General features: G+C 49.3%; 1 protein-coding gene and 1 pseudogene across 2 annotated transcripts in view; one reads left to right on the top strand and one right to left on the bottom strand.

Moving 5' to 3' along the window:
- LOC308418039 (transmembrane protein 11, mitochondrial-like) overlaps window positions 1–20499 on the top strand; it is a 444261-nt pseudogene extending 423762 nt beyond the window's left edge. The window contains exon 3 of the transcript in view: window positions 19917–20499. The product of the transcript in view is annotated as a transmembrane protein 11, mitochondrial-like (transcript). The remainder of the gene's footprint in view (window positions 1–19916) is intronic.
- PLD4 (phospholipase D family member 4) lies at window positions 3058–10187 on the bottom strand. The gene is made up of 11 exons (XM_080935068.1): window positions 10119–10187; window positions 8610–8696; window positions 8070–8236; window positions 7508–7691; window positions 7146–7266; window positions 6576–6703; window positions 4912–5112; window positions 4332–4471; window positions 4052–4217; window positions 3872–3968; window positions 3058–3572 (listed from the first exon to the last, which is right to left on the bottom strand). The coding sequence occupies exons 1-11, from the start codon at window positions 10143–10145 to the stop codon at window positions 3376–3378; spliced, it is 1515 nt and encodes a 504-aa protein (XP_080791194.1). The 5' UTR covers window positions 10146–10187; the 3' UTR covers window positions 3058–3375.
- Window positions 20500–22825: the final 2326 nt, after the last annotated feature.

Raw genomic sequence — 22825 nt, 5'->3', positions numbered from 1 at the left:
TAAAAGCAGCCCTGCATTCAGTGGTCTGGTTTGCTGAGGTCTTTTGTTCTGGGGTCCTCTGTATCCCTACTCTTGTTTTCCTCCCGTGCACTTCAATCTCCCTCTCTACTGTGGAGCTCCAGACACCAGAGCTGAGCTTCATCTTAGAGTGGCTGCCATTTCCCATGTGTCTGACAACCACAACCCCAGCCAGAGGAAATCCATGCCCCAAGTTTATAAATAGGGCAGAGGGCACAAGTACATCCTACCCCGCAGGGCTGAGATGGAGCATTTATATGGAGTAGGACCAACAGGGAGTAGTTAGTTGTCCTGGAGGCTTAGCTGGGGGCTTGGCCCATCATCAGAAGTTGCTTTTACCTGAGGGACCTTCCAGCAGTCTGAAGTGACTTCACGTGTTACTGAGCAAGGCTGGGGGCTTTCTGCAACCTCCCAACTGCCTGCTAATGCCTGTCTGGTATTCACTATTCACAGGGAGACACTGAAACTTGCACTTAGCTTCCTCCCGACCCACAGAGGCTCTTGGCAACAACATTGTTTTTGGCCCAGGAATAGTGGGGTGGGGTGAGTACTGGCTACTCCCAGAGCTGCCCACAGAGAGCCAGAAGGGTGGTAGCTGGCATGCACAGAGGGAACAGCCAGGGAAGAACAGTTGGGCTCTTCTCTCCGCGTCTCTATGAGTAGCCACACAGGGCAGAGAGTCAGCCAAGTTGAGGATACGTAGAAGATTCTGGAGAGCTGGTCAGTACACCTTGACCCCACAGACAGGAACAGCTGTAATACTCCGTGTCCAGGATGTCCTGCCTCCCTCTGGCCTGACTTACAAGTGCCTGCCAAATTTGATGTGTGCCCAGTAACACTACAGAGAGAGTCTGTCCACTGCACATTTATTATCCCTAGCTTCTAAGGGTCAGGAGTCACTGCCTGTCTTAAGTGAGTCCTCTGCTCAGGGCCCTACAGGGATGCCATCAGATGTAAGCAGGGGCTGTGTTTCACCTGAAGATAGAAGTACAGGAGCCACGAAGTTGCCCTGATTGCTACGTCAGTTACCTGGGAGCTGGGTGAACACGATGACTTCATCTTTTTCTTTCCTGGAAGCCATTGGGTTTGTGTGCATAGCCAGCAAGGGGCAGACTCCCAGAGAGACGGTGGTACAGTGTCCTGTCACTCAGCTGAGGATGTGACGTCCCTTGTATGTTCTTTTAAAGACAACAAGACAGGAGCCTTGCCCACACTCGAGGCAGGAGTACACAGGGGTACAAGTACCCGGAATTGGATACCACGGAGCCCATTAAAAGTTTGTTTGCCACCACAAGAAGGGTCACGTCACATCCCAAGACCCTCACCATCTCCTAAGCCTGCCAAACTGGATCTCTTTTAGGATAAATCAGGAAGTGTGGCCCAGATACCAGTGGGTGAGACAGGCCTGTCCTGGCTGAGCCGACAGGGCAGCCTGAACTGGTATCTCTCAGTTCAGGAGCATGTCTGAGAGTCAGGCAGGACCCAAAGAGCAAACCCACATATGCCCTCTTAGAGGGCAGAGCTGGAGCAGGGGCACAGTCTGCTCCTGAGTAAGATGCTGCCTTGCAATTCTCAACCCAGCAGGAGGACCTGGAGCATGATGGGATGCTTGGCCCAGCACCTTTTGGATGCTCACCCCAGCACCTCTTGGGTCCTGAAGGGCCATGTGAGCTGCATGTAGCTACACTTCTATATCCTTGCACAATTAGCAGGAAGGCAGGCCGGGTTTAGTACTTTCTGCACAGATGGGGATGTGGACACCCAAGGTGTCCTTTAGGTGGGTGAGTTCAGGGCCCCGATGAAGCAGCAAGAGCTTGCCCCCTGCCTGGTGCGATCACAGAGCTTCCCTGAGCACTGAGGAAGGAGAGGGAGGGAGAGGGTGTTCTGTAGGAGAGAAGGACCCTGCACATCTATTTCATATCCAGCGCTCTCCACACCCCCAAATCATCCCTGAGCTCTGGCCCACAACGACTCTTGGGACAGCAACAGGGCAGGTAGGCCCAAGTCTTGGTCAGAAATAAGTTAAGAGGCTGGGTGCAGAGACAGGCTTCCAACTCAGTATCAAAGGTCAGGACTCCATCCCAAACATGGCCCCGTGCCCTGCTGGCACACAGGATCAGAACTCTCACCAGGCTGCATCCAGTCCTTCTAATACTGGTCTTCGGGACACCGCCCACTGTTTCCGGACAGGGCCCTGATCCCACCCCCATAACAGCCATGCAGCCCTGGCCCCATCCCTATTAGCCCCACCCCCATCCTTCTACAGCCCTTCCTACACAGCCGTGAGCCACTTCCAGATCCTGATGAGGCTGGTTAATTGTTCCTTCCCAGCCCACCCAGACCCAGTTCTGAGACAACACTTCCTTTCATGAACTCAGGGTTTAGTGACCATATCCATGAAACCCTTGGGGATAAAGAAGTTCCTGCATGTCCTGAACACACTCAGTGGGACACCAGATTTGTGAGACAGCGTTCCTGCTTTAAGAAGGGCTATCCTGAGGGATCCCCGAAGGAAGGAGGGATTATAAGAGCTGAACCTTCCAGGTGCTGGAATCCTTGCCCGGGCAGGAGCAATCTGTGGGTTAAGTCAGGACAAAGCCTTTCAGCGTGCACTTTCTTGGAGGCTGGCAGAAAATCAGGGCTCACACATAGTGAGAAAATGAGTGCACAGAGAACGGAAACATGGCTTGTTAGGTAAAAGTTTTGCTGGGGAAACATGGGAACCTGAGTTCAGGCCTCTAACGACCAGACAAAAAACGCCAAGTGCCTTGTAATTTTATGCTGGAGAGGCAGAAACGGGATTCCTGTTGCCTGGTGGACAGTTATTGTAGCCGATTCGGCAAGCCCTGGGTTCGGAGGGAGACCCTGTCTGAAAAACTAAGGTGAAGGAAGATACCCAGTGCCAACCTTTGGCCATGGTACATGCATGGCATGTGCATCTATATGACATATAAACATACCCACACGCACCACAGACAAGAAGGAGGGAGGAAGAGAACACAGAAATGCTCACTTTTGACCTGGGTCAGGTCTGCAAGCTGGTGGCAGCATTTTATTAGGGTTGTGGCTGGACAGCAGCAACATTACATCTGGGGACACAGGCAGGCCAGGGCAGAATGACTGGGTGCTGGGGTCACTTCCCTTCCACGCCACCGTGTGGTTTCCTCTGCTTCAGCTTCTTCTTCATTCAAATGCCATGTGGCGCTCTGCCGGAAGCCGTGTGCCACATGGTAACCTCAGGCCCCAAGGGATGGCCTTTCGCCTTCTCAGTTCCTGAGCTTGAGAGGGTGGCAGCCTGGTGAGGATCCAAGTCCACCTAGAGCTGGAGGCCAGAGTCAAAGGGATCAATCCCCGGCCCTACCAGACACAGTCCTGGCTCGGGACTTGCGTGTCCAGGCCTGTAGCATAGTGGGAACTCCAGTCTCGTTCAAAGAGTTGCCTCAACTGCTCCTGCACGGTGGTCATGCCTGGCTGGGCACTGGGGGTCTTCTGGCTGACAACCAAGCCCACACCAGCGGTGCTGCTGAAGTAGTCTTCTGACCAGTTAGAGGTGCCTGGAAGAGGGGGAGGAGGAGACACTGATCCCCGGGCTTGTGTCCCCTGCAGCCCCACCTGTGCTGTGGCCCATACTACAGGTTGAGGGCAGCTCAGAACACTAACTACTGTACTGCCCTCAGACCCCAGGCGTGGCAGCCCTTCACATTAGGTGCAGTTGGCTCTTTACCGGCATTCCGGGCCCCAGTGCTCAGGACTTCAGCTGGCAGACTGGGCTGTGTCTGGTTCCCAGAGTATCTGAGCACATCTCTCTTGTCCAGCACTCTGGCCTCCTGTGGGTCTTGCTCCAGCCACTCACCTATATAGCCCGTCTTGTCTGTGACCATGAACTTGCTGTGGTTCACGCGGCTGAATGGGATGTTGGAGTGATTTCCCACAGGCACAATGAAGACTTTCTTTGGGGATTAGGAGTGAGTTAGGGTGGGCAGGGTGGAAGAAGGAACCCCTCCACCCCCAACCCATAAGGCCGGTTTCTTACCACATCCACTGAGATCCCGACTAATGGGTTACTGAAAGCCTGCAGGGACCTCAGATAGGCAAACATGGTGGGGTCTGTGTTGAACCAGCAGCTGACCAGTAAGCGCACTTGCACACCCTTACTGAAGGCCGCTGCCCGTAGTGCGTTGTCCAGAATGGGCCAGTACCTAGGAAGAGAGGATCAGTATCCTGCCTGACACCACGATGAGCAGAGGTCTCGGCTGCAGGTACACTGTGTGTAGGACCTGCCAATCAGGAGGGCGGACCTCACCCAGACCCACCTGGCAGGGTGAGTGAAACGCGTGGTAGGGAAGTACTCCATCACCGAGACGTAGATGAACTGCCGAGCACCCTCCATCACCCCCAACACCGCGTCCAGATCCCGGGTACGGCCATGAGGGCACAGGGAGGGAGGGGAGGCCTGGAGTGGGAGAAGCATCTCTCAGAATGCTGCAGTGGAGTAACCAGGCATCCCGGGCTGCGGGGGGGCTGGCCTAACTGTTGGGCTGCCCGGCCTGGGAAGTGGATCCACTCTCTCCAGACAGACTGCATGTCTGGTGGGATGTGCTCCATCTGCTGCTGTCTCTGCTGTGGGACAACCAAGGGACTTCCCTTGGTGGAAATGGAGGGGCCGGACTTGCCTGTCTTCTCTCAAAGGTAAGAATAATCAATGCTCTGGGTCTCCCAGCCACAGCCTCTTGACCCTAAACCCCCTCAACGGTCTGGAGACTCCTGGGACCTCAGGTCTGCCACCTTCCAGCACCTCTCTCTCCCCGCTGGTACGGGCCCAGCATCCTGCTCCAGTGTGGAGCCTGCCTCCCACAGCAGCCCTTGGCGGTTCTTACAAGCTAGCCATCTTACCGAGAAATAGGCTGTGGTGGGAACCCCATCAAAGAGACCCCGCAAGGGATGGAAGCGGTTGATGTGGGATGAGAAGTTCCGAGGCCAGGTTTTAGGGAGAACAGCTTCAGGAGCCCCTAGCACCCAGTAGGTCTGGAATGTCTTCTCGAGGTCTTGGGCCAGGTGGCTGCAGTTGTAGAGGATGGTACCAAGCTCCTTCACCTGTCGGGGTCAGATCAGGGTCAGCAGACACTGAGAGCACAGGTCTCCTGGGGCTGTGTGGACACCACTAGGGATGGAAGGCAGGGTGTAATTCTTGTTCAGCTGGCGGCCGCTAGGTACCATCAGCTCCAGGGTAGAAAATGTGTGAAAACACAAATCAAACCACTGTTAAATTCAACTAAGTGGTAACTCCTGGTGTTGTACTTCTTCCATCTACTGTTGGCACTAACTGTGTGTGTGTGTGTGTGTGTGTGTGTGTGTGTGTGAGAGAGAGAGAGAGAGAGAGAGAGAGAGAGAGAGAGAGAGAACAATGCTAGAGGTGTGCTATGCTGATCACATTTTATTCTATTGAGCCACAACTCAGGCCTTTGAAATATATCACTTCTAAAACGTCTCAAGCTCAAAAAAAAAAAAAAACCATATTTAATGTTTATGAGTACACTGTAGCTGTCTTCAGACACACCAGAAGAGGGCATCAGATCTCATTACAGATGGTTGTGAGCCACCATGTGGTTGCTGGGATTTGAACTCAGGACCTCTGGAGGAGCAGTCAGTGCTCTAACTACTGAGCCACCTCTCCAGCCCGTCTCAGGCTTTGTAATCTACCGTTTCTTTGTGTGCATGTGTGCACATGCCAGCAAGTGTGTTCACATGTGTGCAGGTACGTGTACAGATGTGGAAGCCAGAAAACTTCCTCAGGTGCCATGCCTCAGGAGGTGTCCATCTCGGTTTTGATTACTACTGGTGTTTTATTTTATGTATATGACTATACATTGTGTACACATGCGTCCGTGTATGCTGGTGCCTGCAGAGGTCAGAAGAGGGCATTGCACTCCCCAGACTCCCTGGAACTAGAGTTACAGTTTGTTGTGTGTTCGCATCTGCCGTGTCTCAAACCTCCGTCTTCTGGAAGATCAGACTACACTCTCAACTGATGAGCCATCTCTTCAGGCCTCCATCTTGGTTTTTTGCAACAAGATCTCTCACTGGGACCCGGTGCTTGCTGATTAGGATGGGCTGGTTGGGCAGCAAACCCCAGGGGTACCCCTCTGTCTGTATTTCCTCCAACACCGGCACTACAAGTGTCTGCTACCACACCCAGCTTTTCACTTGGAGTCTAAGGACAAAACTCAGGTTCTTGTGCTTGCAAGACAAGCCCTTCACTGAGCTATCTCTCCAACCCTGTCAGCTGTGTTTCCTGTGAGCCGGGGCCTGAGCATCTATTCAGGATCTCAAATGCTGTCCCAGGACCTGAGTGTGAGGTAATGTAGAATCATATAACTGGTGGGGACCAGCTCTGATTGGTCCTCACTGTGGTGGCATGGTAAAAGTGGCAGGTGACCCAAGTTTTTACTTGCTAACTTCTCACAGGACCAGCTCTCTGCAGAAACAGTAGCCCTTGGAGATGGAGATGGGAGAAGCTGCGCCTGGGCCTCATCCCATCCCTTGGCCTCAGCACCCACCTGAGCCAGGGACCGCCAATCCATGTTGGCACTGCCCACGTACACATGCCTGCCATCCACAACCCAGAATTTGGAGTGTAGGACACCCCCAGTAAGCTGCTTCATGGGAACATGCCGTATCTGGGCACCTGCGGTAGACAAACAGATGGATAGATGGATGGACAGACAGATGGAGAGCCAGTTCTTTAATGCTGGCTTCAAGACAGCCTAATAGATCTGTCTGTGTTCAGTCATTTTATCCTCAGAATGACCCCACCAATCAAGGTTGTTGCAGGCGGGGAAACCAAGGTACAGGTTTCCCCAAGACCCCTCTAGACAGTCCAGATTATGATGGTGCTTGTACCTACTGCCTTTTTCCGTGTAGCTTCTAACCCAAGCCTTTGTCTAATGTCTTCTTTCCCTGTAGCCTCCAACCCAAGACTTTGTCTAATGTCTTCCTTGTTGGCCCTGAGCTCAAGTCCTCCCAGGTCCTGGAGGAACTTTCTACCCTCCCCACAATTCTGCTAGTCTTTGGCTTTTTCCCCTGGTGCTAGACCTCAGCACAGCAGAGCCCAGCACGCAGACACCTACCGTGGGCAGCCAAGACCTGGAGGTCAGTGGATGTCTTGGCCAATGGTGGACTGTGGGTGGCCACCACCACGGAGATGTTCCTGAGAAGGAGCTGTTGAAATTTCTGTAGAAGGGCCTCTCCCTGCAAAGCCAGGCTATCATGAGAAGCTGCCTCAGGCTGCTCCTCTGCCCACAGCCCAGCGTAGGCCACGTTTGGACTCATGACTAAAGGCCAGATAAATGACGCCATGGATGTACTATCCTCAGTCCCTCTGCCTCTGTCCTCCCAAGAGCCACCCAAGGAGCCTGGCCTTGCTCTAACCCAGCCCCAGGCCAGCCCAGAGCTGAGCCCTGATAGTCAGAATGCAAAAACAAGGGCCAACCTGCCGAGAAGATGAGTCATTGACTCCTATGTCCTGTCCAGTGAGGGACCAGTAGTATGAGGCAATGTGGACGCTCTCCTGAGCAGTTTCAAGAAGCTGCAGCCAAGCCTGGCCCAGCGGCTGGGCAGTGGGGCTGCCGGCTGCAAATGGCAAGTCCTCGGGGATACTTTCCACAAGGATGAGCCTAGGGATAGAACCCAAAGCGGACCAAACTGTATCTGTAGGAGCCACTAGCCAGCCATCTGCTCCATTCCTGCCGCCCAGTCGGAGGGAGGGACTCACCCAGGGTGGCTCCAGGGCTTGAGCCCAGGCCAAAGGGACAGAGAAATGGGAAGATTTAGTCTGAGCCCACCTCCCCCAAAGTCGGTGTATGATGATATTCAGAAGACTATACAGCGAGGGACCTCAGGATGGGGCATGCTCTTGGGGGAATCCAGGCTCCACCCCTGGGACCATCACAGCCTTACTGTGAGCTGTATCACCCATTCAGGGACCCAGTGAGGCAGCACCCCGCCCAGACACATACCCCACAACCCCACGAGAAGCCCTGGTGTTTACTCACTGACAGGAATCATTCTGCTGCTCAGCGGCTCTTTTCAGGGTCCCCCAGGACCAGGAAGACACTTCCTCAGGAAGCAACTGGTGATGGGAGGAAGAAGTAGGCCCTTGACACAGGAACAAGATGAGAGTCACAGAGCTGAGTCCCAGTACAGCCAGCATCCCCAGCACCTGCAGGAGGAGACATTCCAACAGCCTCCTAGCAGCCAGCACAGCCCTCCCTACACGGTAACAGATTACTACTGTCCAGGCTCTTGGGGAGGGATTAGGGGTGAGCAGGAGGGGATGAAGGATGCACAGAGCAGGCCTGGGTGGGGTAGGTGGTCAGTGGTTCTCTCTGTGGCCTACTCTGCAGCAGTGAGACACCGGCAAGATATGCAACAGTCTAGGTAGCCCTGGCTTGGCACACACACACACACACACACACACACACACACACACACACTGTGTGTGTGTGTGTGTGTGGTTCTGATTAGGAATTAGGTTCAAACTTGTTTTTACTGCGCTGAGTCCCCAGCCGGCCCTTCAGGCTCTTCTGTCCTACCATGCCAAGTCCGTTGTGTGGACCATGCTGCAAAGTGGAGCGGGGCCAGTCAGGAACCTCTGCTGTCGTCTGGAGAGGCATCAGCATCTGTACAGAACAGTCTGTGTCACCAGCAACCCCAGCTCCATGGTGTCACCTCCTTAGGCAGTCCCTACAGAGGCAGACTCCAGCCTTCAAACACCAGTCACAGCTCAGCCATGGCCTCCTGTGGGACCCATGCAGGCTGACCCCACACCTTTCCCAGGGCTGAGCGTTGCTTGTACTTTCTGGCTTCCTCAGTATCCCCTGACGCGGCTGTCCTGAGTATGAGTCTCAGTTCCCTGTTCCAACCACAAGTAAAACCAGGTCTGCAACTGCAGTTTCTGCTTGGCCTGCCTCCATCATCCATCCTTCCTTATTAACTACGAACAGCTGCTTCCTTACCTCAGCTGGCCCCCGATTTGGCCCCAGGGTGGGCAGCTGTCTGTAAAGGGGGGCATGGCAAAAGGGCCACCAAGAGCTGAGTCCAGAGCCCTGCACTGCTGTTAAGGCAGGGACTGAGGGGGAGGGTACAGATAGTTGGGATGGAGAACTCACCGTGTTCCCTCAGAAGAGTCATTCTACAAAGAGCCAGGCCAACCCCAAATGGGTCGCGCAGCCCCTGGCACAGACACTTGTAAGGAGCTGCCCTCACTCACTCTTGGCCTGGATGCTGTTTGGAGCCTAAGGCTTTGTATGATTGTAGGTGGCTGAGTGTGGAATCTGGGGGCTGCTTCAGTTCTGTGGGTCAGGCTATCACTCCAAGAGCAGTGGGACCGGTCCCACCGTCTCTGGGGTTGTCTCGAATAGTGGCCTGAAGACACTCACAGCGGGCAGCTCAGGTGGCCAGGGCGGCTTTGGGAGCCTAGCTTCTGGCTCTGACAAATCTTTATAATGTCCAGTGGGGCACAGACATGAGGCTCTGGGTCAGGGTTCCCAGGCTGGGCTACCTCCCCCGGCTACTCTGAGAGATGTGTTCTCACCCCCTAAAACAGAACTGACAGAAAGGCAAGAATACAGCGCTGTAATCTAGGACTTCCAAGGCCACAGACCTCTGACCTGCTTCTCACCACCGGGAACTACTCTGAGGTCAGGGGAGGAGAACCAGGAAGGGCGGCTCTAAGCTGCTGCAGACTTGTCTCATCCTTGGTCCCTGAGAGTCTCTGGAATCTAGACTGTCTATCTAGAGAGGAACACTCTGTGGTACTAGCATTTCAGGAATGGGATGAGGGGGGAGATGGACTTTTGAGCCTCCTGAGCCTAAAGGTTCCTGCCCTGTAGGCTAAACTGTGGGCCTCAGGTGTGGGACAGGACCTGGCTGGTCAGTAACTAGAGACTTTGATATCCAGTGATCCTGGATACATAGATCAAGCAAAGAGTGGTCATCTGCTGGCCAATCTGGATGGTTTGTGGGATCCAGGGTGCTGGGAGGGTGGGGTTGTGGGAGGTAAAGACACCCCGCCTGAGGCCCTCTGTCTGGCTAACACTTACCTCTGGGTACCCTTTCTTCTTGTCCATCCTGGCTCCGGCCACTGTCTGCAGGCTTTGCCTGTGCAGGCACCTGCCTCCTCTCTGGCCTGCCACTTCCCCTTCCAATCACTTCCTCTTTGTTCTAAGCACCCCACCCCCACCCCAGAACCCAGTGGGCCTCTAGAGGGTGGAGCTGAGAACTTTCACCTCTGGAGAAAATCTACCCTGCCTGCTCCTAGAAAGGGTCCCTCAGTCATAAATCAAATGTCAGAATTGTTTGACTGCAAGCACCAAACACTCAAGTAAGAGCGGCCCAAACAGTGGCTGAACTGTCCTCCAGGGGCTCATGTATTGAAGGCTGGTGGTGACACTGAAATTGCATCACGAGCTAATCGGACAAATCGGGCCCTGTGATGGGTAGACTAGTGGAGAGGAGGTGAAGATTTCGGAATGTGGGTCCTGATTGGAGGATGTGGGTTTCTGTATCTTATGCCTGGATTCTTCATCTCTGTTTCCTGTCTGTCATAGGGCAAGCTGCTTTCCTCTGCCCTGCTGCAGCCACTGCGCCTGACCTCACTGTAGGTCCACTGCAATGGGAACATCTGACCATGGATTGAAACCTCTGAAGCTGCAAGCCAAAATAAGTCCTTTATTCTTTAGACGGTTTTACCTCAGATCTGTGTCATAGTGAAAGAAAACTGACTGACCCACCAACCGTACCCCACAACCAGATTCTGGAGAGGTTATTAGTGACACAGTTACAGAAATTCTTGGCCTCCCAGCCCTGGAATCCAAACTTCACATTTCTAAAAGGGCTTCCAAAGCTCAGCCATCACCTTCAGATCCCTACCACAGAATAAAGCATCCCCAGAAGACTTCCATTTATCTATTACCTACAACTCAATCTATGCATGGTCACAGGGCCATAGCTGCAAGAGAAGCGGGATCTGGTGGTAGCCATACTCACCCTGCTGAGGAATTCAGGTGGGGCTGTCCCCTGGCCTGTCCACTAAAGCAGGCTGGCTAGTGGCTCCTTGAAGGAATTCTGCCTCCCCTCATATTCAAAGAAGGATCTTCTGAAGACCAAACCATGTTGTCTTTAGATCAGGGTCTTGGGAACAGCCCCAACTTCGAACAGGGGCCATGTAGGCAGCAGGCCTCAGTTCAGGCATCTGGCCTCAGAGTGTCCTCAGGGGAAGGATGCCAACCTCACAGAGTGACCCATGTCCAGCCTGGTGGGTTAGAAAGTGAGCAGAAAAGAATTTTATCCTTCACTTCCTGTGGGAGAATGCCTCACTTCCTGTGGGTTAATGCCCTATTTGGTTACAGACAATATAGACTCCTCTGGCTCTCTCTCTCTCTCTCTCTCTCTCTCTCTCTCTCTCTCTTTCTCTCTCTCTCTCTCTCTCACACACACACACACACAAATGCACTTTCACAGGATGGGCAATGCCATTGGCTGATTCACACTAGTGTCACACGGACCTGTGAGCTATGTGTTGACCCCTGATGGAGGCTGTGAAATCGCTGAGGAAGCTTCCAGCTCCCTGGTTATCTCAGGATCATTGCTGTGCATATTCTTCCTGGACGGATGCGTCTTCGTTCACTGGGCTCTAACACGTGTCATGAGCTTCATTTTCTATGCTTTTCCGTGCTGCTTAAAATAAGAAACAGAAGGTGGGGTCTTTGTTTGTTGTTTTGTTGAGGACAGGGTCTCATATAGCCCAGATTGGCTGCAGAACTGCCTATGTAGCTGAAAATCACCTTGAACTTCTGATTCTTCTGCCCCCACCTCCAGAGCGCTACAACAACAAGCACCTCGAAGCTGTTTTGCAAGTGCTAGGCAAGCAGTCTACAGACAAAGCCACACCCCAGACTCTTTAGCCACACCCCAAGCCTCCTTAGCCACACCCCTGCCTCCTTAGCCACACCCCCAGCCTTAGCCACACCCCCATCCTCCTTAGCCACACCCCAGCCTCCTTGATGCCTTTTTTCTTTTTTGTTGTTGAAATCAATGAAAAAAATTTTAGCACTTTCTTTATCTTATATGTCCAATGGTTTGGGCATTATATAGTATTTTCGTTTTAAAACAAGCAGTTTTCATTTTTTAATACCAATAGGTCTAGAAGGGTTGTCTTGGCATCGGGAGTTGCACTTTGGACACAGAACAGTACTGACGGTCTGAGCCTGCCCTGCCTTCTCTCTTTACCACCTTCTCTCTCTTCCTGGGGTGATGTCGACTCTTGTGTTAGACACTTTGTACATACAGGCACCCATGCTGAGGCTATATAGATCAGACCCAACCGTGGTTCCTCAGGCACACAGGTCTACTGTGTCTTTTTGAGACAGTGTCTCTGGAAGGCCTGGACCTCTTTGGTTACTCTAGGCTGGCTAACTAGCGATCCTGTCTGTATCACCCAGCCCGGGGATTACAAGTCGTCGCACTGGATTTTTATGTAAGCTTCTGGTGGTTTGTGTATGCTCTGCCCAGGGAGTGGCATGGTTAGAAGGTGCGGCCCTGTTGGCGTGGGTGTGTCACTTTAGTGTGGACTTTAAGACCCTTATCCTAACTACCTGGAAGCCAGTATTCTGCTAGCAGCCTTCAGATGAAGATGTAGAACTCTCAGCTCCTCCTGCACCATTCCTGCCTGGATGCTGCCATGTTCCCACCTTGATGATAATGGACTGAACTTCTGAACCTGTCAGCCAGCCCCAATTAGATGTTGTCCTTATAAGACTTGCCTGGGTCATGGTGTCTGTTCACAGCAGTCAAGTCCTAACTAAGACAAGGCTCTAGGTTGTTTTTAGGTCCCCATGCTTGTGTAGTAAACATTTTAGGGAGCAAACTATTTCCCCAAACCCCATGTTAGACATCTCTTGTCATTGTGACCACATATCTGAAAAGACCGTCTAGGAGAGGAGAAGATTTGTTGAGGGTCTAGTTCCTGGTTTCTAGGGTTCCAGTCCACAGTCACTGGCTGTGTCTCTGGGTCTGTGATGAGATAAAACACCACAGCACAGGGCCTGTTATGCCCGCCTCCTGCAGCCAGGAGGGGGCAGCAACATCCATCCTTCAGATGCAACCAGTGGTCTCCAAACAAGTCACACCCTCTAGTAGCCTGCCCAGTACAATCCACAGTAAGTACACTTACTAGTGGATTTACTCGCTGGTGAAATTAACTCTTGTGCTTTCCCCTGGGCTAAGCCTTCAACATATGAGCCTTTGGCGATACTTCCCGTTTAAATCACCAGACTGTTTGTCACCCATAAAGGGTCATAGCCACCTTCCAGTACAGAATTCATTTACTCTGTCCCTAAGACTCTCCCATAATCTTTTGCTTTTACAAGTACAAATGTGTGCACCACACACATCAGTGACCTCAGAGGTCAGAAGAGGAATTGGAGTTTACAGATAATTCTGAGCCTCTAGGTGGGTGGTGGAAACTGAACCCCAGCTTTCTGGAAAAGCAGCAAATGTTCAGAACTGCTGAGCCATCTCCTCAGCTTAAGTCCCCATTGTCTGGTCTACACAGAACTCTGTGGGTTCTTCTTCTTTTTATACAAAAAAGAATTATTTATTGTATGTATGTAAATATACCATAGCTGTCCTCAGACACACCAGAAGAGGGCATCAGAACCCATTACAGATGGTTGTGAGCCACCATGTGGTTGCTGGGAATTGAACTCAGGACCTCTGAATGAGCAGTCAGTGTTCTTAACCACTGAGCCATCTCTCCAAGCCTGAGTTCTTCTCTTTCTTGCCCTTTGTACCCTGGTTTCACCCCTTATCATTCAATAGGAGAGAAAGAAGAATGGGGGGGGCATGAGTACTAACAAACTGCACTCACTCACCCACCCCCAACGACCACCAACAATGCCTACTGTGTCTCTACCACAATTAGACCCTCTGAAAAATTCCCAGAATTCCAAATGTCACACACTCACAGAAACTATCTGCAGCTGGCAAAACCACGCCTCTGCTAGAGCACAAGGCAAATCACAGTCACCCGTTACGGACAATCTGAAGCAGCCCCACATTCGCACACAATGGATTAAAATGAAAACATATTCTTATAATATTTCTGTGTTTATTTTTTAAGAAGCCAGAATCCCTATGATACCCCATAGCCTTAGCAGTCCAGATATTAAAAAAAAAAAAAGTTCAAAGTCTCTTCTGAGACCCACGGCAGATTCTCGTGAACCCTTGTAAAATGAAAAAGCATGTTACATACTTCCAGCGTACATGGCATTGCGTAGACATTACCATGACAAGGGAGGAAATGAGAGCACAGGGTCAAAGCATGACCCAGACTCAGAGGGCAAACATTTAAACGCTGTAGCTCCAGCTCTGCCATCTGCAATATGGAGTTTGTGTGGTGAATGCCAAAGGTCTTGGGCAGCATTGCCCCTGTAGCCTCTCTGTTGGAGCCTTTCTGTTTGTAGCTCTAGCTGGCCCGGAACTCACTCTATAGGACCAGGCTGGCCTTGAACTCACAGAGATCTTCCTGCTTCTCCCTCTGCAAAGCTAGGATTAAAGATGTGTGCCATCACACCCAACCGCCTTTTGTTTTTGAGACTGGGTTTGAGTATGTCACCCTGAAATCATGAACCTCATGCTTCTGTCTCATGTTTCTGGGTGACAGGTTTGAACCACCAAATCTGACTTTATGGTATATGGTTAATCTTTTGTTATGGTCACAATTTGATGGTATTATTGAGAGGTGCTAGAAGCTTCTGGAGATGGGGCCTAGTTGGCAGATGTAGGCCACCGGCGTGTAGTCCTGGAGTATGAATCTTTCCTCAGACTTATCTCCTTCCTTCCTCTGCCTGCTGGGAGGTGAGCAGCCTCCTTTCCCACAAGCTTCCACAGTTCTGATGCTCTGTTTGGCCTCAAATGCAATGACCCCAAAGCAATGAACACAGCTAACCGTGACTGAGCCTTGCTTTTTCTTTTTAGCAAAGCAGAGGATCAAACCCAGGCTCTTCTGTGTTCTTGACTTTGAGCGAAAACTTGAGAAAATCAGAGTCCAAACCAACCTTTCTCCCTCACGTTGTCATCGGGTGTCACGGCAAGTGACAGGGACCACCTCAAAGGTTTCTCGGTGTTTTCATTTGTATTTTTCTCGGCTGAGTTATTAGACTCTGGCCTTATAGTTTTCATCATACTTAGGAACTATTTTGTCATTATTCCTTTGAACATTTTTTTGTCTTGCCTTTTCTGGAACGGTGGCCCTTATTAGTTGGATCTTTCTTATTTATTTATTGATATTGATTGATTGATTGATTGATTGATTGATTGAGACAGGGTTTCTCTGTGTAGGCCTGAATATTCTGGAACTTACTTAGACCAGACTAGCCTTGAATTCAAGAGATTCACCTACCTCTGCTCCCCAAGGGCTAAGATTAAAGACATGTGCCACCATGTCCGGGCTTCAGTTGGATTTCTTGGTGTTTATCACACAAACTATGAATGCTGTATTCTCTCCTTCTGTGGTTCGTTTGGAATACCTCTCATGTCATGTCTCCAATATAGGAAAATGTCGTTACAGCTAAAAATTTAGTTACAGCTAAAACAAATGTCGGGTTAAACGACAAGGTTGGGGACGTGGGGAAATGAAGAAGGCTTCATCGGTAAGAGGTACCCGAGCTGACCAGACAGGACAAACGTTAGAGCTCTGCGAAAAGCCACAAAGCAAGTTCCAGCTGGCTCCTGATGGCGCCCTTCTTGGGGAGCACACAGGTGCGCTTTGCCCTTTATAAACTTCTCGATTTGTGGGTGTTAGACTTTCACTTACATCACCATATACATTCCTGCAACCAGTGCATCTGATTGTGACAACCTGAGGTGTGGCTAGGGAGGGAGGCCCACCGAGTCCAGTGCAGGAAAAGGCACAGGCAGCAGCAACGGGAGGCTTGTTGGTCATGGAGCTTCTCTGCTGGCATGTGGCTCCGTCTGTTCACCACCCAGGAAGGGCACACTCCCCACTTCTACTTCCTTTATCTACTGAAAACTAAACTCTGGCTCCTGCTTAATACACTGGTGCCCAGTTCCCCAAGAGCACAAAGAACCAAAATTGAGGCAGCAGGAAATCCTGGAGGCTGACCTTCCCATTCAGAACAAAACCAGCAAATGCTGGGGCTCGGTCTAGTGCTGCTATGTCTTCAAATGCTAAACACTGACCCTCGAGATCCGTTTATTCTCAAAGAGCAGATCCTCACATACATCAAATGATGCTATGTGAACTTTGCCCCAATTAAAAACCATTGGTTAAACAAAGGTGGCTGTAGCCAATTATTAGGGGGGAATAGAAAGGGGCAGAGTTGCAGTTATAGGGCTGGGGAGGGCAGTCAGAGGTAGGAACCATGAGGAGGCAGGATAAGGAGGAAGAGGAGGAGGAGGAGAAAGGAGTGTGAAGGAAGAGGAAGATGGAGAGAACAGGCATCTCCATTTAGAGGAGATGGAACAGGAGTATATGCCTAAGTGAAATGTCCCCCACCCCCGGGACAGACAGCTGCAGCAGAAGAACCCAGGAAGACTCAAACAGCAAGTATTTGAGGAACACAGCTGGAAATGAACAGTCTAGCGAATAGAAATATAGATGAGGGGCAATCCCCCAGTAACTGCACAAAGCCAAAAAAATAAATCAGAGTCTGAGTCTCATTCATCTGGAAGCTTAGCGGGCACAGTAATAATTCAGTAGTTTCACTTTCTCACATGCATACACTACATAGAAAGTTATTTATGTATTTTTTTCACTGCGCCTTTGCATTCTGGGCCACTTTTGACTGGACATCATGCCTGGTGCTGGATTTTGCTGTGTCCCTTAATCGATGTTGATTTTCTTTTGCTAAAGCTGTTTTTTTCTTTGAGACTTGCTTGTAGGCGTTACTGGGCCATTATTAGGCTACTGAAGACCAAGGTGTAGCCACGGGGTTTTCCGCCTCTGCCACAGTTCCTGAATAATGACTCAGAGGCTAAGTTAGGCTATTTCCCCATGTAGCTCGTAACTGATACCAACCCACTTCTGTCTGCCGAGTGGCTCTCCTCAATTCCATACGTCTGAGATCCTCCGAGTCTGGATGGGACATTCTCCTGTGCCTGACTCTTTGCCAGAGTCACCACCCCGCCCTGCTGTGTGCCCACCCTCTCTATTCTACCCTTTCCTATAGACCACAGGCTTTTTATTGACAAGCAATTATTCCTACAACTCTTCCTTTAGTCCAATAAAAGGCTCTTCCTCTAACATCAATAAACTATATATAATAAGAACAATCATGAAAACTATATGCATTTGGCAATGTTGATTAAAGTGCTTTTTTTAAATCCAACCAATCTGTCCAAAGTTCTGTGTCTAAATCATTTTCTATCATAACTTGCATTACCAACCTTAAAACAACTTCTTAGACCTTAAATCATTTTCTTAAATCCTAAACTACTTAAATGTAACCGTGAGACTCTAACTATCTAGTCTTTGATCCCCATCAGAGACCCGAGAAGGAAAAATGTTACCTGACTAAACAGAAAGTGCAGAGCAAGCAGCTTCCAAAACTATAGACGTGACAGGGGTTGCTGGTGGCCTGGTCAGTCCCCTGGGGTTCCTCTGTGCTAATGCTGGGTCATCTTCAGTCTTCTGGCTCAGAATATCTGACAGATGTTTCTGTGAAGCAGGAATATCGAAGACTTGCCTACCTTGTCTTGGCAAAGCTCAGCGGTTGACTTCTTGTTCACAGTTTGGACAGCATGCTGTCTGCAGTTGAGGCAAGGGTGGGCTTCTGCCCAGTGGTAGAAAGGCAGCTCCCACATTTGAAGCAAACTCCATGTGGGGGATCCTTCATGCTCATCATCCTCTTTGAAGTGGAATGGGGGTGCTGCCAGGGGCTGACCTGTCTCACTGGCGTGAAAAGCCTTTTATTAAAAACATTTTGAAATGCCATATCCTGTAGCTCTCTGAGGTTTTTGAAGACCATCTACCTATAGTATATCTGAATTGCTTGTCTGCATGACCAGATTAATGCTGAAAACATCTATAGGAAGCTAAACAGAGCTTATTTCTAAAACTGACTAAACTACTATCTAACATGACCAATAAGTTCAATTGACTAACTACTCACTTGCATTTCTTAATTGTCATAAACGGTTTGCAGTAGCAGCTTTCAGAGGTACTAAAGCTTACCTTTTTAAATGAGTTGTGATGTAGGTACAACACCTTAAACAAGAGTTGAAGCATATATACAGTATATTATAAAAAATATAATCTTTAAAAAGATTTATTTATTACATATGAGTACACTGCAGCTGTCTCAGACACACCAGAAGAGGGCCTGGATCCCACCCATTACAGATGGTTGTGAGCCACCATGTGGTTACTGGGAATTGAACTCAGGACCTCTGGAAGAGCAGTCATCTCTCTAGCCCAACAAAATATAATCTTAAATCTGTATTAATATAACAAGTCCATACCAAGTGTTAAATATTTGGCTTGCTAATGCTCTTAGCAATTTAAAAGTAGATTCAATAATCTACCCTTATAATTCCCATCTCCCTCTTTTCCTTTTATCCTGTCTCCACCATCACTTAAGCATCAGATAGGAGAAAAGGAAGGATAGAGAAAAAAGAAAGAGAAAGAGAGATCCCTGAATCTAAACCCCTACTTTGTTTCCTCCGTGACCAAGACCATTAACAGTTCACCCACCGAACAACCACAAGTCATCGGCCCCGCTTTTTGCGAACCGTGTGTCACTCTCTTCCTCTGCTGCCTGAAGGCATTGTTTTCTTTTGGGGTCTAGTGAAGAGTGGGGTATTGGCCAGTCAGGAAAGCCAGCTACCCATTTGCCATTCAGTCTCTGTGCGTTGTGAAGTACTGGCTGGGACAGTCTGTGGTGCTGGACAATCCGGCTAGCCATTTTGAAAATGCCCCAGATTTTTGAGTAAACAGCATTCATTGAGGCAGCCTGAGGTAGGGTGAGGCAGGATGGTGGAATAAATATGCCTCAGCATCTCAGCTTCTTTTGCAGTATCTTCAAGGTGAATCTTGTCAGGGCCATTTTAACTTCATGGGTGTCTGTAAACATGTACACTTCCACAGGCAATACACATTTCTGCATTAAAGCATGTATGGAATGTAGATCAGTTAAAGATGATTTTCTGATCTGTTATTTTCTTTTCTTTTTTTGTGGGGGGGTAAGGCATCTGTCTTTCTTCATAAGTTAGTTCGGATTGTAGATCAAACTATAGTATAAATTTTCACCCACACCATTTGAAAGGATGGCATGATATACCCTGAGGATTCTGTAGACAACACAATTTATCGGCCATGCTTGGCTGAAGTCCTGGCTAGAGACGTTTTCACGGTCCAGCCAGTCTTAGAGCTGCTCCCGTGTAGGGGATCAGCACATACTTTACCTGTTTTGTTGGTCTTCTTGACTTTCTTCTTCCTGACTTCAGCCAGGATCTTCAGGGGGCTCTCCAGTCAAATCTGATGTTTATTAATTTGGATGGAGTCCATAGCTTTCCTTCACCTTTTGAAACACAGACAAAACCTCTTCCTGAACGCAACACATTTCCCTCTGGGGTTCAGACATCCCTAATATACCCAGGTTGGTTTATTTCAGCAGGTTTCCCCCCAATAATCCAGTGTCTCTCTCAGCTGCTGTTGTTTTTTGTTCCTTAGCATTTAAAATTTTAAAGCTAATAAAGTGCTATGTGACCTGTCTCTGGGGGATCTTTGTTACCCCTTTTATGTTTACTAAGCATCTCTTTCTCTCAGATAGCCCCATGGGAAAGGAGGCTCCTGATTCTGAGCAGCCATAGCTTCTAAGAGAGGGTTAGCCTGTCAGCTACAGACCGCTACATTGTGCATGAAATCTACAGAGCGGAGAATGCCCAGGGCCAGTGTGAGTACGGGCTGGAGCAGGCTCTGGAAGCCCAGTACAAGTACATTGTGATAGAGCCCACCCAAATTAGAAATGGTCCAGCACGCTGGATCAGCGTAGGCAATTGCTTGCACAAGATGGCCGTGTTAGCAGGTACTGCCTGCCTCTTCACCCCATTGGCACTACCCCTGGGTCACTCCCACTACATCTCCCTGCCTGCTGGTGTGCTGAGCCTGGCCTGCTGTACCCTCTATGGGATCTCCTGACAGTTTGATCCTTGCTGCATTTATCAGGTGGAGTATGATGTTTATAAATGGTCCAGCCTGCCTCAGCACACGCTCACCTCCTCCACACCAGCGGTGCTGGTTCGGGAGGACCACCTGGCAGAAAGAGACTGCAGGGCACAAGAGCCCCAGCCGCCCTGGTGTGCTGTGTAAAGGTTTATGAGCTCTGCGCCTGCGCCGTAGGACTGCAGGAGCGTGGGTCAGGAAGCAGTAGGACTGCAGGAGCGTGGGTCAGGAAGCAGTAGGACTGCAGGAGCGTGGGTCAGGAAGCAGAACCGCAGGGCCCACAGGACTCGGATCCCTACAGCCACACTGGGTTTTCTCTATGAAGCAAAGGAGCCTGGGGAAGTGCTTGCTTTAATATCTGCTATTCTTTTTAAGCTAAATAACAGATCATGGGTGCTAGGGGTTTATCCAGCTCAGTACACTTGGACATCTGTTTCTATAGCCCGGGATGTGGAAGTCTGACTGGGCAATGCAGTATGAATGGGAACCGAAGCTACTTTCTGAGGGGTGTAAACTTGCTGTGGGGTGTCCTTAAGAATGTCATTTAACTATACAATTCAGAAGCCAATCAGAGGTTATTGACCATTAAAATTATGAGAATTTCAAATAAAATAAAGCATGGTTAGACCTCCCTACAGTGACTAATCCTGTCAGATCGTGACATGTTTTATGTTATAATGTCTAAAATGTTGCCGCACTCTAATGGATATGTATGTCGAAGTGTCACTGGTGTTAACCTGCAAAGGCGTCACCATCTCTAATGAAATCTCGGACCTTTTCCTTTCAGAACTCAAGGCAGAAAGAAGTCCCTTAGGACTCCCAACGTGGAACAATTACGTGATGGATTAGCACATGAGCGTATCTTAACTTTTCAAGATCTACAAAAACAAAACACATGAGCTGTGTATCGTTGCTCTAGGGTTACTTCACTAAACAGAATCTGGATTCTTAACTCAGCATCTCTGTGGGTTGTCATGCTAATTTTTCAAGTTTTGGTGGCTTTTTTTCTGCTGCCTTTGCAGGCTCCGATCAGACTCATCTGAAGACTCCTTATTCCGATGTACGGAGTCCTCTGATTTCTGCTCTCTCCATTCCAGCACCTAATCTTCTCGGTCTAAGTCTGTTTTATTCTGATCTCACTCAAAGAGGACATAAAATCGCAATCATTACCGATCATATAATTATTTTTATGCTGACAATCAAAAGGAAAACTCTATGGAGTCTGAACACCTCCTCTAGTGTTTTCCACCTTTTAACATGGAAAGTGCTTCCTTTTTAATCTCCTTAACTCTCCCCTTCCTTTGGAAACTTTGCTTTATCTCTTTCTCTCTCATTCCTTTGGAAACTTTGTTGTTTTCTCTCTCCTTTCTAGGAGACTTAAAATAAAAAAAACTGAACTCAGTATTTCTATGGCTGTGTTCAGTTTCTTATCTTCTTTAGCCTCTATGCATTTTAAAAAACATTATCTATTTTTCTCTTTTCCCCTTCAGAAACTTAATTTTCTATGTGCATGTATTTATCTATTATTGTCTTCTAAACTTCTATCTTTTCCTGTGTTTAATTTTGTCTAAATTCCTTTTCATCCTGTGTGGCTTACTCTTTTTAGCGTCTCTAATTCTCTTTAAGGATTTTATTTTACTAGTCTCAAACTATTTACACCTCTATATGACGTTTCATACCCTCTTTAGCATTTCAACACAATTTCAAACTTTTTTTTTACCTGATCAGTTCATCTGTGCCCGATTTCTTCTGTCTGTATCGGCCAGAGCTGGTGCTGTGCAGGCCTCTCCCTCTTCCCCTTCCGTTCACACAGAAGAGGCGTTTCTGCCTTCTCTCTGTAGCGTTGACAGGTACCAGCTAGGAGCTGTGTCTTACCAACCCCTCCCCTGTGGCCTGTGACCTCTTTCTGTAGGCTAAATCCAGCTACTCTGTGTCCTAGCTCTGTGTATCCCAGCTACAGGCAGCACAGCCTCCCCCACGTCAAGGTCAGGTCTGGCACTCCAGCCCTGCCTCTCTATGGTTTCCCAGTCCCTGGCTAGGGAACCATCCTCCAACCTGTTCTTAGGCTCTAAGCTTAGATTAGCCCCATGTTGGTCACCAAATACAAATTATTTTTTAAGAGGTTTTTTGGTTCGTTTTTTATATATTTATTTATATAAGTACACTGTAGCTGTCTTCAGACACCAGAAGAGGGCATTAGATCTTATTACAGATGGTTGTGAGCCAATATGGTTGCTGGGATTTGAACTCTGAATCTCTCGAAGAGCAGCCAGAGCTCTTAACCACTGAACCATCTCTCCACCCCCACAAAGTAATTCTTTAGAGGGTTTTCTATGTCTCTTTGCTCCTAAGTAACAACAGGGCATTTCTATACCTGTCCTGGACAGAGACCTGGTATTTTTATTAACAAGATGCAGGCACCAAGCTAGGCAGAGATTTATCCTAACCCTCTGTGGCAGCCTACTGCCAAGACACACGGTTCTTTACTTGTATCTGAATCTTGCCTTGGCTCCTCCATCTGTCTGTGTGTCCTATGGCTCATGACAGCCTCAAGGCAGATCCTCT

The sequence above is a fragment of the Micromys minutus genome, assembly GCF_963924665.1.
Source record: "Micromys minutus genome assembly, chromosome: 1".
NCBI lineage: Eukaryota > Metazoa > Chordata > Mammalia > Rodentia > Muridae > Micromys > Micromys minutus.
Note: the sequence above shows the minus strand (reverse complement) of the source record. Positions and strands in the feature narration are given on the sequence as shown.